The sequence below is a fragment of the Nicotiana tabacum genome, chromosome 8, assembly GCF_000715075.1.
Source record: "Nicotiana tabacum cultivar K326 chromosome 8, ASM71507v2, whole genome shotgun sequence".
NCBI classification, from domain to species: Eukaryota; Viridiplantae; Streptophyta; class Magnoliopsida; order Solanales; family Solanaceae; genus Nicotiana; species Nicotiana tabacum.
Window position 1 is genome coordinate 190,359,249 of NC_134087.1, and position 15,117 is coordinate 190,374,365.

General features: G+C 38.9%; 1 protein-coding gene across 1 annotated transcript; it reads right to left on the reverse strand.

Annotated features, from left to right (window-relative positions):
- Positions 1-12,845: 12,845 nt before the first annotated feature.
- On the reverse strand, positions 12,846-14,425 carry LOC107815631 (uncharacterized). Its single transcript, XM_075220742.1, has 4 exons — positions 14,038-14,425; positions 13,676-13,806; positions 13,438-13,594; positions 12,846-12,889 (listed from the first exon to the last, which is right to left on the reverse strand). The coding sequence occupies exons 1-4, from the start codon at positions 14,423-14,425 to the stop codon at positions 12,846-12,848; spliced, it is 720 nt and encodes a 239-aa protein (XP_075076843.1).
- Positions 14,426-15,117: the final 692 nt, after the last annotated feature.

Genomic DNA, 15,117 nt, shown 5'->3' on the forward strand with positions numbered 1-15,117 from the left:
ATAGCCCATTATGTTGCTCTGCTATAAGAAGATGTGAGATAAGTTCAGAATACTTTTTAAATCCCATCTCTCGATATTGCTGCTGCAGGAGCATATTCGAGGCATGAAAAGTGGTGAAAGTTTTCTCCAACATATCATGATCAGTAATATTATCACCACATAATTTCAATTGGGAAATAATTCTGAACATAGCAGAATTATACTCACTGATAGATTTAAAATCTTGTAGCCTTAGATGAGTCAAATCATAACGTGCCTGTGGAAGAACGACCATCTTCAGGTGGTCATATCTATCTTTCAAATTATTCCACAGTATGACTGGATCTTTAATAGTGAGATATTCCATTTTCAGACCCTCATCAAGGTGATGGCGTAGGAATATCATTGCTTTGGCACGGTCTTGGTTTGATGCTTGATTTTTATCCTTGATGGTGTCTGCCAGACCCATCGCATCAAGATGAATTTCAGCATCAAGCACCCAAGACATGTAGCTTTTGCCCGATATATCCAGGGCTACAAATTCAAGTTTAGAAAGATTTGACATTATTTAGGAAAAGAAAGTTCTTACCTCTAATACTTTCAAAGTATTTTCTCGAGATGTCAGAGTCTCGTGCTGATAACGTGTTATAAAATAGAGACTGTAAAGTAAAGACAACTATCGAGAGAAACTGATATATTATTCGAATTCAAACTGATGTACATAATGAACTGAAATCTCTTCTATTTATAGAAGAAAGGAAGCTGTTGTGTAAGCTGCTACTATACCAGATATGGATAATCTTCTACTGAGAGCAATGTTTATCCATAACGGAGTACTGAAAGGATAAGCTTATTATACCCGATATGGATAATCTTCTACCGGGGGTAATGTTTATCCATAACTGGGTACTGAAAGGATAAGCTTATTATACCCGGTATGGATAATCTTCTACCGGGGGTAATGTTTATCCATAACTGGGTACTGAAAGGATAAGCTTATTATACCCGGTATGGATAATCTTCTACCGGGGGTAATGTTTATCCATAACTGGGTACTGAAAGGATAAGCTTATTATACCCGGTATGGATAATCTTCTACTGGGGGTAATGTTTATCCATAACTGGTTACTGAAAGGATAAGCTTATTATACCCGGTATGGATAATCTTCTATTGGGGGTAATGTTTATCCATAACCGGGTACCGAAGTGATAAGCTTTTTCAGGAAGCTTATTTCCAATAGAGTACTAAATAGATAAACATATTTACGGTGAAGTCCCATATGGATAAGCTTCTTCAGGAAGCTTATTTACAACGGAGAACTAAATGAACATCCATAATATAATATCTTTATAAGAATAAGTAATTTAATTGTGTAAATATTTTTTATATGTTAAATGGCAGAGCTTACAGCTCTTTTATTAATTACGTTAACTATCATCAGCACATATCGCCTAAATCCAGTTTTTCCTCTCCGTGTCACCTTTTAGAAGCTTGCAACCAAGTCCTGGAGACAGTTTTAATCAAGTGAAATAAAATATACTTTGGTCATTTTCGTGGTCTTTATTATTGTCATGTATACTTTAAGGGAAGCGACTCTAAGCTTATAGTAGAGATTAGAATAATTGAAGAGGAAACAAGTGCGAAACTCTGTGTAGAAAGTTTCTTTATTTCTCATTTGCAGCCATTTTTTTAATGAAAATAATTTAAACTGAATTAAATTAAAGATATACGTGGAAGAAGAAGATTTCCATATTGGGGAGCTTGTGAGGTCAGCCGCCAATCCAAGACCGTACACGTACACCGAGGTAATATATAAAGATTACCTGTAATTTCCACAGATTACACATGGCTTAATGTCGTTATTTTTAGTTATCAGGCCACTAATATTTTGAAATCTTTCAGTTTCAACTTCATTTTCTTTTACAAGCATTAGCATTTACCGTGTATAGTCTTGGTTTTAATATCGTCCATAGCTTTACAAATTGTTTGTATGTACTACTACGTTAACTTTTCACATAGTGTCTGCCCATTCAAGCAACATATATATATATAGCCCCTGAATTTCTGGTATTTGATTCATCCACCTTTTAGCTAACGAAAAAGATTTGTTCATCTGCGTTCTATATATCTTCTGACATTGGAATTTCTTTAGATCCAAGGTCAAATTATAACCTAATATAAAAAATTCACGTATTTGGCCGAATCGGCTCCACGGCAGTGGCGGACTCAAGTGGTTAGTTGAACCCGCTTCACCAAAAAATAATACTGTGTATATGTATAGATTAGGATTAAAGCTGTGTAAATTTTGTATAAATATTTATTTGAACCCACTTGACAACTACTATTTTAAGACTAAAGTTATATACTTCTAAGATTGAACCCGCTTGCACAAAATTTAGGTCCGTCACTACTCCACGGGCATGTTGAGACATCATTAAATAAAGAAAAATATATTTTTCATAATAACCTATTAAACTTTAATTAGTTAAAGTGGTTACACATTTCAATATGTTTCTCCGATAATCACTCGGCAGCTTGCTTACCTTGGTTTTTTTTACCTCTTTCCTCTAAGTTGTCATATTCTGTTCTAGAAGCAAGAGTATCTTTCATGCTATTTGATAGGAGTATATAATTAAACGGCAGATTATATGGAAAATTTGTTTAGCACATATGGAAAAAAAAACTATTAGTAGCAAAATTATATAGTATAGTATTTAATGAAAGGATAAACATCAATCGTGTTCCGTGGTGGAGTCAAAATTTGAACTTTACGGATTCAAAATTTATATTGAGTTTTAAATTAATAATTTATACATATTAATTCAATATATTTTTTTGAGATAAATATATAGTCTGATCAAAACTTCAGATGAACCAGTAACACAAATTCTAGCTCCGCAGCCTGCAGTTCTTTTTCCTGTTTGGTCTCAAGGAGGCAACCCAATCATTTTGGTAACTAAGAAATACTTAAGAAAAGTAAGTTACTAATTCAAAATATGATACAATGTCCTGATTAAAACTCGCCACTTGTCTCCATCAATTTGACTGTTGTATATAAAAATACAAGTTCAAGAGAAAAAAGATAAATTATATCGTTGAAGTTCCTGTTCCCTGTCAGCTAAATCTTTTTTTAATAGTAGTGAAATCAGCTTATAGCTCGTCACCATAGTAAGAATTTGTAGAAAATTATTACAAATTAAGAAAATATACTGATTCAGTAATTAGTTGTAACAAATCTAGCGTTTGCTTGTGGGAAAAACTTAGCGATGTCATTGATATTAGACTCCTTTCTCCCCCTCCACAAACACAAAGTGCATTTCTTTTATTGCAAAGTTGGTACGTGAATGTTGGTATATTAGTTGTTTTTGCGAGGTGATTAATTGCCTTCAACAAACTTTGAATTATAAAGCTTATAAGGCTTCTTTTTTCTTCGTTATCTTCAACAGCAAATATTTAATTGGGAGAGTTCACATTGCTGTTATAATATATGGTGTCAAAGCATTTTTGTTTAATGCAAATACACCATGTATCTCTATAACGCGTTGGTATATAAAAATGACATACACACACATATACAATATGTAAATATAATATTCATGTTTAGGGATACACATTATCTTTTTATACATTGATGATGTTTTTGTGGTTGAAAAATTAGTCATTCTCTAATATTGCTCGTAAGCTGTTGAAATTAATTTCTTGTACGTGGTTAAGCTTCATGCAAATACGTGTATGGTCATAGTGACATCACCGGCTGCGGCTGCATGTCATGCATTGTCTTGTATTTATCCAGATGTTTCCGCAGCAATATGTATATATATAGAGAGCGCGTCATTGTCTTTCTTTTTTCCTTTAATATACTCTTTCCGTTTTAATTGATGCGACTTAATTTGATTTATACGGAATTTAAGTAAGAAATAAATAAATACCATTAAATCTTGTGATTGTAAATATATAATAATAACGTTCAGTTAAGTTCTGCATATTTAGCTCGTGCTTAGTTCAAGCTTTCTATACTACTTCAAAGGAGGTAGAGAGAAGAAGAGCTTCTGTGAAGCATCGAGAACAGAGCAAAAATGAGAATGAATGAGCTTGGCTTTTCATTGATCTAATCCTCTATTGATACAAGTAATAAACTCCTACAACTAATTGACAGCTGTTCAAACTACCACTAACTAACTAACTACCCTTCCAATAATTAGTTACATAACTAACTCGAGTTTAACTCCTAACTGCTTATGCTTAATGCTGGTTCCTAGAACAACTTCAAGTTATTCCATCTCGAACACTCTCCCTCAAGCCGGTAGGTGCGAAAATATTGAGCACTCCCAGCTTGGACATCAAGTACTCATGTTGCAAATCTCAATAGCCCCTTTGTCAAGATATACACTTGTTGATCTGTGGAACGCACAAGCATTGTTTTCACCAATCCTTGCTGTATGTTTCCCATGATAAAGTGACAATCTATTTTTGTGATAACCCGGACTCGTATTTTGACAGTCTCGGTGGGTCTGTATCAAAATATGGGACCTGAGCGTATGCCCGGAATCGAATTCCGAGGTTCCTAGCTCGAGAAATGACATTTTGATGAAAATTGAAAGACTGAAAATAAATGGTTTTAAGAATTTGGTTAATGTTTGATATTGTTGGTATCGGGACCGTATTTTAGTTCCGGAGTTCGGTACAGGTCGAAAATAATATTTATACCTTATCTGTAAAATTTGGTGAGAAACAGAACTGATTTGACGTGATTCGGACGCCCGGCTGTGAAAGTAGGAATTTCAAAGTGTTCTAAGAATTTCATGTGATTTGGTGCTAAATTCGTAGTTCTAGGTGTTATTTTAGTGATTTGATCACACGAGCAAGTTCGTATGATGTTTTAAGACTTGTGTGCATGTTTGGTTTGGAGCCCCGAGGGCTGGGGTGAGTTTCAAATAGGCTACGAGATGTTTTGAACTTAGAAAAATTGGTGTTTTGGCTCAACTGTCATTTGGTATCTTCTTCTTTCCGTTCGTGAAGGGACTCTCGTGAACGCGAAGAGTAAATTGGCCTGTAGTAGACTTTCTTGTATGGGAACATGAAGGACTGGTCGAGAACGCGGAGCGTTGGGGGAATTACCCTTCGCTAACGCGACCAGGATATCGCAAACGCGAAGCATTGGGACGTGAGGGAGGGGAAGTATATTCTTATCGAACGCGGCAAGTGGCTCGCGAACATGTAGGCTGGTGGGAGTAAGCCTTCGCGAACGTGAAGTGTATCTTGCGAAGTTTCTCAGTTCTCTCAGATATTTCTTGAGAAGTTCCTTCCTATTACATTGAGAGAGGACTATTGCAGGCAGTTCGAGCATCTCCAACAGGGCAGTATGTCTGTCACTTAGTACGAGACCCGCTTTATTGCTTTGTCCCATCATGCTCTTTTTATACTTTCTACCGAGAGAGAGAGAGGGTGATAAGGTTTATTGAGGGACTTGCTCAGCCTATCAGATTGCAGATGGCTAAGTAGACTAGGCATGAGATTTCTTTCCAGGATGCAGCCAATGTTGCCAGGCGAGTTGAGATGGTTCTAGCTTAGGGGAGTGGTCAGAGGTATGAAAAGAGGTCGCGCCACTCAAGTGGATTCAGTGGGGCCTCATCTGGAGGTTGAGGTACTTTTGTTAGGGGCCATCCTCCCAGGCCATTTCATTGAGCACTTCAGACATTCCATGGAGCTTCAGGAAGTCGTAGTCCTTATGTACCTTCTTCGGGGCAACCAACTTATAGTGCACCACCGGCTCCTATCACAACACCTCCTCCATATAGTTATTATCGCGCTCAGTCGGCTCGTCCGGGTCAGTCTAAGTTTCCACAGCCACAGTATCAGGATTGATGTTTCGAGTGTGGTGATTATGGGCATATCCGAAGGACCTGTCCGAGACTAGTGGGCATTCCGTCATAGCAGTAGGGTTCTCGTAACCATGATACTAGCACCGAGCGCATCACCGCCCGCTCATCCAGCTAAAGGTAGGGGTCAGGGAGCCAGAGGTAAAGGTCAGGCCGCTAGTCAGGCCGTTAGAGGTGGAGCCAAGCCACTAGAGGTGGAGGCCAGCCATTATGAGCCCGTCCTAGAGATATGGTTCAAAGTCGTGGGGCCCAGCCCAGATGTTATGCTTTCCCAGCCAGGCTTGAGGCTGAGTCATCCGATGATGTTATCACAAGTACTATTTCAGTTTGCAGTAGAGATGCTTCAGTTCTATTTGATACAGGGTCTATATACTCATATGTGCCATCTTACTTTGCTTCATATTTGGTTATGCCTCGTGATTCTTTGAGTTCTCCCGCGTTTGTGTCCACACCGGTAGGGGATTCTATTATTGTAGATCGTGTCTATTGATCATGTGTGGTTATTATTGGGGGTCTTGAGACTAGCATAGATTTCCTACTTCTTGATATGGTCGATTTTGATATTATTTTGGGGATGGATTGGTTGTCACCTTATCATGCTATATTGAACTGTCACGCCAAGATCGTGACTTTAGCCTTGCCGGGGTTCTCTCCATTAGAGTGGAGAGGGACTCCTGGTCATTATACCAGTAGGGTTATCTCTTATATGAAGGCTTGGAGTATGGTCGAGAAGGGGTGTTTGGCTTATTTGGCTTATGTTCGTGATTCTAGTGCGGAGGTTCTTTCCATGGATTCTGTACCAGTTGTTTAGGAGTTTCCAGAGGTATTTCCTGCAGACCTGCCGGGATGCCACCCGACAGGGATATTGGCTTCTGTATTGATTTGGTTCCAGGCACTCAGCCTATTTCTATTTGCCATACTGCATGGCCCTACAGAGTTGAAAGAGTTGAAGGAGCAATTGCAAGATTTTCTTGATAAGGGCATTAGACCTAATGTCTCTCCTTGGGGTGCGCCCATGTTGTTTATAAAGAAGAAGGATGGATAGATGAAGATGTGCATAGATTACCAGCAGTTAAACAAAGTCACCATCAACAACAAGTATCCCTTGCCGAGGATTGATGACTTATTTGATCAGCTTCATGGTGCCAAGGTGTTTTCAAAAATTGATTTGAGGTCTGGCTACCATTAGTTGAGGGTTAGGGCATCAGATGTCCCTAAGATAACTTTTCGGACTAGATATGGGCATTATGAGTTTCTAGTGATGTCATTCGGCCTGACAAATGCCCCAACATCATTCATGGATTTGATGAACTGGGTGTTCAAGCCTTACCTAGATTCCTTTGTGATTGTCTTTATTGATGATATCTTGATCTACTCCTGCAGTCGAGAGGAGCATAAGCAACATCTTGGAATCGTTCTTCAGACTCTGAGACAGCCAGTATATGGTAAGTTTTCAAAATGCGAGTTTTGGTTGAGTTCAGTTGCTTTATTGGGTCACGTTTTATCAGCAGAGGGTATTCAGGTGGATCCTAATAAGATTAGGCCGTTCAGAATTGGCCTAGACCTACTTCAGCCACGGAGATTTGTAGTTTCTTAGGATTGGCGGGTTATTACTGTCAGTTTGTGAAGAGGTTCTCATCTATAGCAGCCCCGTTGACCAGGTTGATCCAGAAGGGTGCCCCGTTCAGATGGTCGGACGAGTGTGAAGCAAGCTTTCAGATACTCAAGACAGCTTTGACCACGACGCCAGTGTTGGTGTTGTCCACAGGTTCAGGGCCCTATACAATATATTGTGACGCATCTCATATTGGACTTGGTGAGGTATTGATGCAGGGTGGCATGGTTATTGCATATGCTTCACGGCAGCTAAAGGTTCACGAGAAGAATTATCCAGTTCATGACTTGGAGATGGCATCCATTGTTCACGCGCTGAAGATTTGGAGGCACTATCTATATGGCGTATCGTGTGAGGTGTTCACTAACCATAAGAGTTTGCAGCATTTGTTCAAGAAAAAGAAGCTCAATTTGAGGTAGAGGAAGTGGTTAGAGCTATTGAAAGACTATGATATTACCATCTTGTAACATCGGGGGCAGGCTAATGTGGTGGACGATGCTTTGAGTAGGAAGTCAACTAGTATGGGTAGCCTTGCGTACATTTCAGTCGGTGAGAGACCGTTTGCATTAGATGTTCAGGCCTTAGCCAATCAGTTCGTGAGGTTGGATGTTTCTGAGCCCTGTTGTGTTTTAGCTTGCACAGTTGATCGGTTTTCCTTGTTTGAGCGTATCAGGGAACAAAAGTATGATGACCCTCGTTTGCTTGAACTTAGGGACACAGTGCGACACGGTGATGCCAAGCAGGTTACGGTTGGAGATGATGGAGTTTTGAGGACACAGGGTCGTGTTTGTGCCTAATGTGGATGGACTTCGTGAGTTGATTCTAGAGGAGGCTCACATTTCCCGATATTCTATTCATCAGGGAGCCGCCAAGATGTATCAGGATTTGTATCAGCATTATTGATGGAGGAGGATGATGAAGGATATTGTTGCATAAGTAGCTCAATGTCTAAATCTTCAGCAGTAAAGTATGAGCATCATAGACCTGGTGGTTTGCTTCAGAAGATAGATATTCTTTAGTGGAAGTGGGAGAGTATCACTATGGATTTCGTTGTTGGACTCCCACAGACTCAGAGGAAGTTTGATAGAGTTTGGCTTATTATGGATAGGCTGACCAAGTCAACACATTTCATTCATGTGGTAGTTTGTTCTTCGGAGTAGTTGGCAGAGATTTATATCCGTGAGATCGTTCATCCTCACGGTGTGCCTGTGTCTATCTCTTTTGATTGAGGTACGCAGTTTACCTCGCACATCTGGAGGGCAATATAACGTGAGTTGGGTACGCGGGTCGAGTTGAGCACACCATTTCATCCTCAGACGGACGGATAGTCCGGGCGTACTATTCAGATCTTGGAGGATATGCTTCGCACCTATGTTATTTGGAGGTTCTTGGGATTAGTTCTTACCGTTAAAGGAGTTTGCCTACAATAACAGTTATCAGTCGAGTATCCAGATGGATACCTATTAGGCATTATATGGTAGACGGTGTCGATCACCGGTTGGATGGTTTAAGCCGGGGGAGGCTCGGTTATTTGGTACAGGATCCCCCTGGATAAGTTTAAGATCATTCAGGAAAGACTTCGTACACCTTAGTCCAGGCATAAGAGTTATGCCGACCGTAAGGTTCGGGATATAGCATTCATGGTCGGAGAGAGAGTGTTGCTTCGGGTATCGCCAATGAAGGGTGTAATGAGGTTTGGAAAGAATGACAAGTTAAGACCTAGGTATATCGGGCCTTTTGAGATCCTTGAGCGAGTGGGAGAGGTGGCCTACAGACTTGCGTTTCCACCAGACTTATCACGCGATCCATCCCACGTGTTAGATTTCAGCACTGTCCAGTTGGATAAGGATTTGACCTACGAGGAGGAGCCGGTAGCTATTCTAGACCTGCAGGTTCGTTAGTTGAGATCGAAGAGCAATCCTTCAGTTTGAGTAAAATGGAGAGGTCAACCGGTTAAGGCAGCTACCTGGGAGTCTGAGTTCGATATGCAAAGCAGATATCCCCACCTTTTCACCAGCTCAGGTACTTTTCTATGTTCGTTCGGAGACGAATGGTTGTTTTAGAGGTGGAGAATGTGATGACTCAAAAGGTCATCTTATGTTTTAGAACTCGATTCCATGTTAGGCCTTCAAAACCTCATTTTATCCCTCCTCGATTTGCGTGTGCAATCCGAGCATATTTCCGGAAAGCTTTTATGTTAAAACTTTATAAAAATAATAATTTTTGCTTTTAAAAGTTGATTTAGTTGACTTCAATCAACATTTTGAGTAAACGGACCCGGACTTGTATTTTGATAGTCCTGATGGATCCATATCGAAATATGGGACCTGGGTGTATGCTCGGAATCAAATTCCGAGGTCCCTAGCTCGAGAAAAGAATTTTTGATGAAAAATTGAAAGATTAAAAATTAAATGGTTTTAAGAATTTGGTTAATGTTTGATATTATTGGTATCGGACCTGTATTTTGGTTTCGGAGCCCGTATAGGTGCAAAATAATAATTATACCTTATCCATAAAATTTGGTGAGAAACAGAACTGATTTGACGTGATTCAGATATCCGGTTGTGAAAATAGGAATTTCAAAGTGTTCTTAAGAATTTCATGTGATTTGGTGCTAAATTCGTAGTTCTAGGTGTTATTTTGGCGATTTGATCGCACGAGCAAGTTCGTATGATATTTTAAGACTTTTGTGCATGTTTGGTTTGGAGACCCAAGGGCTCGAGTGGGTTTCGGATAGGCTACAGGATGTTTTGAACTTAGAAAAAATCTGGTGTTTGGCTTCAGCTGTCATCTGGTATCTTCTTCTTTGTGTTCACGAATGCCAAGAGTAAATTGGCCTGTCTCTACGCAAATGCGAAGTACTGGACGGGAACACGGAGCGTTAGGAGCATTACCCTTCGCGAACGCGACCAGGATATCACGAACGCGAAGCATTGGGACCTGGGGGAGGGGAAGTATACTCTTCGTGAATGCCGAAAGTGGCTTGCGAACACGTAGGCTGGTGGGAGTAAGCCTTCGCGAACGCGAAGTGTATCTCGCGAACGCGTAGACTAATAGAGCCGTAGTGATTTTAAAACAGACCTGAAACGGGAGTTTCTTCAAAGTTTCATATCTCTTCCATTAGAACTCAACCTAGGGCGATTTTTGAAGAGGTAATTCAACACCAAATCATAGGTTTGTACTCTTTAACTTGTTAACTTCAATTTCCATCATCACCCATTAGATTCTTAGACCTAAACCTTGCTCTTTCATGGTAGAATTAGGGATTTTTGGAAGGATTGACGGTTTTTTCAAATTGGGAATTTGACCTCGATTTGGGGTCGAATTCTGAAACTAATGATATATTCGGGCTCGGGGATGAATGGGTAAATAGATTTTCATCCGAACCTCAAGTTTTGACCAAGCGGGCCTTAGATCGGTTTTTGACTTTTTGGGAGAAATGTTGGGAAACCTAAATTTATGTATTAAAATTGATTCTGTTAGCAATATTTGATGTTATTAAGTTAATTATGGTTAGATACGAGTGGTTTGGAGGTGAAATCTAGAGAAAAAGCGGTAATTGAGCAGTTCGTGGCCTGTGGATTGAGGTAAGTGTTGTGTCTAACTTTCACTCGAGGCATTAGGAACCCTTGACTTATTTGCTATTGAAAATTCATGTGAGTGGCGTATAGGTGAGGTGCCGAGTACTTATGTACCGCCAATTTATCTGTTTTGCCTATTTATTTCCTGTTCTTCTTATATTGTCTTTTCCTACCTTAATTACTCCATGCTTTACTAGTCTTTTCATGCTTAATTGCTACTTGTCAGACATTATTTTTCATTGTTGAAGGTATTAGCTACCCCGTAGTTTCATTGTCTCATATTATTGGCTTAAGATGGTTTATCGGTGTTTTATCGTATATTTTGGACTGGTTTTGCTGAGTAGTATTATTGGTGTGAAGTTTCATAATGTACAAGCTTTCCGTTTGCTTTGGTTTGAGGTTTAAATATTTTGAAGAGTTTTCAGTTAAATTGTGAAATTTCTGTACTTATTGAGTAATTGATGATGATACGGTGGCATCGGGTTGCGCATTGCAATAAGAAGAATAAGGGTGATATATTAAGGAGGAATAAGGGTAAAATGTTATTATATAGTGGGATCGGAATGCGCACCACATCGATTTATGTGTTTATGTATCTTTCTTCCACTGTGTAAGTTATTCTGCAGTTTTGCATTTCACTTAAGGACTGGTTATAACTGGATAATGATAAGACACTTGAGTTCTGTGTTCATTCCTTGCAAGTTACTGCTTTATTTTGTCCTATCCTTCTTTCTGCTTTTATTATACACTGTATGCAGGTTATATTGTAATTGCCCCACCGTAGCCTCGTTATTACCTCATCGAGGTTAGGCTCAGCACTTACCAATACATGGAGTCGGTTGTACTGATATTGCACTCTGCACTTTCTGTGCAGATTTTGGAGCAGGTAGTGGCTGATTGAGAGATTGGCTTCAGGTTACACAGTTTGGAGATCCAAGGTAGTCCTGCTGGCGTCTGCAGGCCCTGGCGTCCGCTTCTACATCTCTACATTAATGTTTTCTTTATTTCCAAAATAGTTGTAATTTATTTCAGATCGATGTTTGTAGAAAATCATAGTGTGTTCGTGGATTGTGACACCATATTCTGGATATTAATAGCAATGGTATTGGTAATAGCATAAACAAAAAGGCTATTTACTTACTTGCGTATTTATTTCTACTTGTTTTAGCTTGTTAATCTTTAATCAATGAAACGTACAGGAAATTGGTTAACAAACTCTAACATTCGCTTGCCTAGCATGTGTGATGTTAGGTGCCATCACGGTCCCGATGGTGGAAATTCTGGGTCCTGACAATTTCGATATGTTTTGTTCTTTTGTGATGCAATGGATTCATAACAATTTGTAGTGCTTCTTTGTTATCACAGAATAATTCAATTGGCAGCTTTTCTGCACCAAGCTCCTTAAACAAGCATGTTAACCAAACAAGTTCTGCTACTTTTCAAGATATGCTCCTGTATTCAGCTTCTACTGAGCTTCTTGAGACTGTGTTTTGTTTCTTAGACTTCCAAGATATAAGAGAATTTTCGTGCTTAAAAAGAAAACATGTGACTGATTTTCTTGTGTTAGGACATGAAGCCCAATCAACATCACCATATGCACTTAGTGTATTGCTATTTTGACTGCTTATCAAGATCCCCACACCCGAGTCCTTCTTGACATATTTGACCATTCTCAAGGCTGCCTCCTAGTGACTTCTTTTGTGTTGTTGCATAAATTGACTAAGTGTTTGGACTGCAAAGGCTATGTCTGATCTTGTAAATGTTAAGTATAACAACTTCCCAATGAGTCTCTAATATTTGCCCTTGTCTTCCAGCTGCTCATCACCTTCTAAGCCTGTGATATCATTCAACTCTTTAAGAGTGTATTTCTGGTTGTACTCTAATGGGGTGCAAGCTTGTTTAGAGGCACTTAGTCGTAATTCTTCAATGAGTTCCAGTGAATATTTTCTCTGATTCATCAAAATTCTTCTCTTCGGCCTGCTGAACTCCATTCCCAAAAATTACCTTAATTCTCCAAGTTCTTTCATCTTAAAAGCTTGCTATAATTTTAGCTTTGTTTCTTCTATCAACTGGAGATTGTTTCTAGTGAACAACATGTCATCCATATAAACAAGAATGACAAGTATATTAGTCCCTATCTTCTGTGTAAAAAGGGAATAATCAAGAGTACTCTGAAATAACCCTTGAGCTGTAAGTGTTTCTATGAGTTTGACATTCCATTATCTACTTGATTGCTTCGGACCATATAAGAATTTAACAAGCTTAGATACCATTGGATTCTCCACCTGGCTTGTAAAGCCCTAAGGTAGTTACATGTAGACTTCATCTGGTAAGTCACCCTGTAGGAAAGTATTGTACACATTCATTTGACGGTTGTGATACCTTCCATTGCAGCTAAGGATATGCCTGATATCATAGTGACAATCTTTACAACTGGTGAGAATGTCTCATTGTAGTGAAAGCCCTCTTGTTGATTATAACCTCCAGTTACCAAATGAGCTGTGAACCTTTCTACCTCACCATTAGCTTTATACTTGGCCTTAAATACCCATTTACAGCCAATAGAAACCTTCCCATTAGGTAAAGAAACCAGCTTCTAGGGGTGGTTATCTTTCAAGACTTGAATTTCAGCTCTCATGGCCTCCACCCACCTTAAATCTTTGGAAGCATCATAAAATACTTTTGGCTCCATAATTAAAGTAAAAGATGCAATATAGTACTTGTATGGTGGCTTCAGGGAAGAGTACTTAACTGAGTGATCAATAGGACAAGGGATGATTGAAGTAGTGCTGGTAGGTGTAGTGATATAGTCTGATAACCATCATGTAGGTTTCTTTGTTCTAGTAGACTTTGTGAAGGTCTATAGATCTTTAGAGGCTGAGTTATGTGATAAACTTTGTGGCTCTTCTAGATCTTCAGGTTCAATTGTAGAGTCTGTAGAATGTTCTTCATTCTAATGCATCAACTCATCATGATAATGACCTTCATGTTGTTGTTGAGTAATATCTTCATGAGTCTCCTCATGGTGTGCTTTTGATTCCTTCTCTTGAACTATTGATTCCTCTCCTTGAACTTCTGTCATCTCATTTGTTGTGTAGTCTAAGTTTGGATCATTGTTACTAGGGACATGTCTAGAGTTGTTTGGTTCAACTTCTGAGAACAATGATGGTTGTGTAAATGCTTTGTGCTTGAAAGGAAAAATATGTTCCTTAAAATGATCATCTCTATTAACAAAGAACACACAATTAGTGAGGTTGTATAGTATATACCCTTTGCTGACTGCTGAGTATCCTATCATAACTACTGCAACTATTGTTGCTGCAAACTTGTCATGGTTATGGACCTTCTTGGCAAAACAAAGGCATCCCATTAGTCTTAGATGATCTAGCTTTGGTCTTCTTTTTAAAAGACCTCATAAGGTGGATTCCCTTCTAGAACAACTAATGACATCCTGTTAATCAAATATACTGCAGCTAGAACATAGTGTCCCCAAAACTTCAGAGGAATACCTCCTTGAAACTTGACTGCTCTTGCAATTTTCAAAATATGTATGTGTTTCCTTTTAGCAATTCCATTTTGCTGATGGGTACAAACATACCCATCACATGTTCTCTGATGAATTATCCCTAAAGATTGAAACAAATGAAAATAGTTGGTGTTGATGAATTCTCCACCATTGCCAGATCTTAACATTTTGACTGTTTTCACAAATTGAGACTTGACCAATGAGAATAAATTCATGAGCATTATAACTGCATCACTTTTAAGTCTAAGCAGAAACAACCAAATAGTTCTTGAACAGTCATCCAAAATAGTCATAAATATTTTATTCCCATCAACTGTAGGTACATTATAAGGTCCTCATACATTAATATGTAACAATTCAAAAACATTAGAAGAGCTACTTGTACTGATGTGAAATGGTAGTCTAGTATGCCTTGCTAAGCATACATTCTACAGCTATCTAGTGCTACGTTATATTCTTCTTGCCCCAAACCTAAAATCCATTTTAAAGTTACTGTTGATGTATGTCCAAGCCTTTTATTCCATAGTCCAATGTTC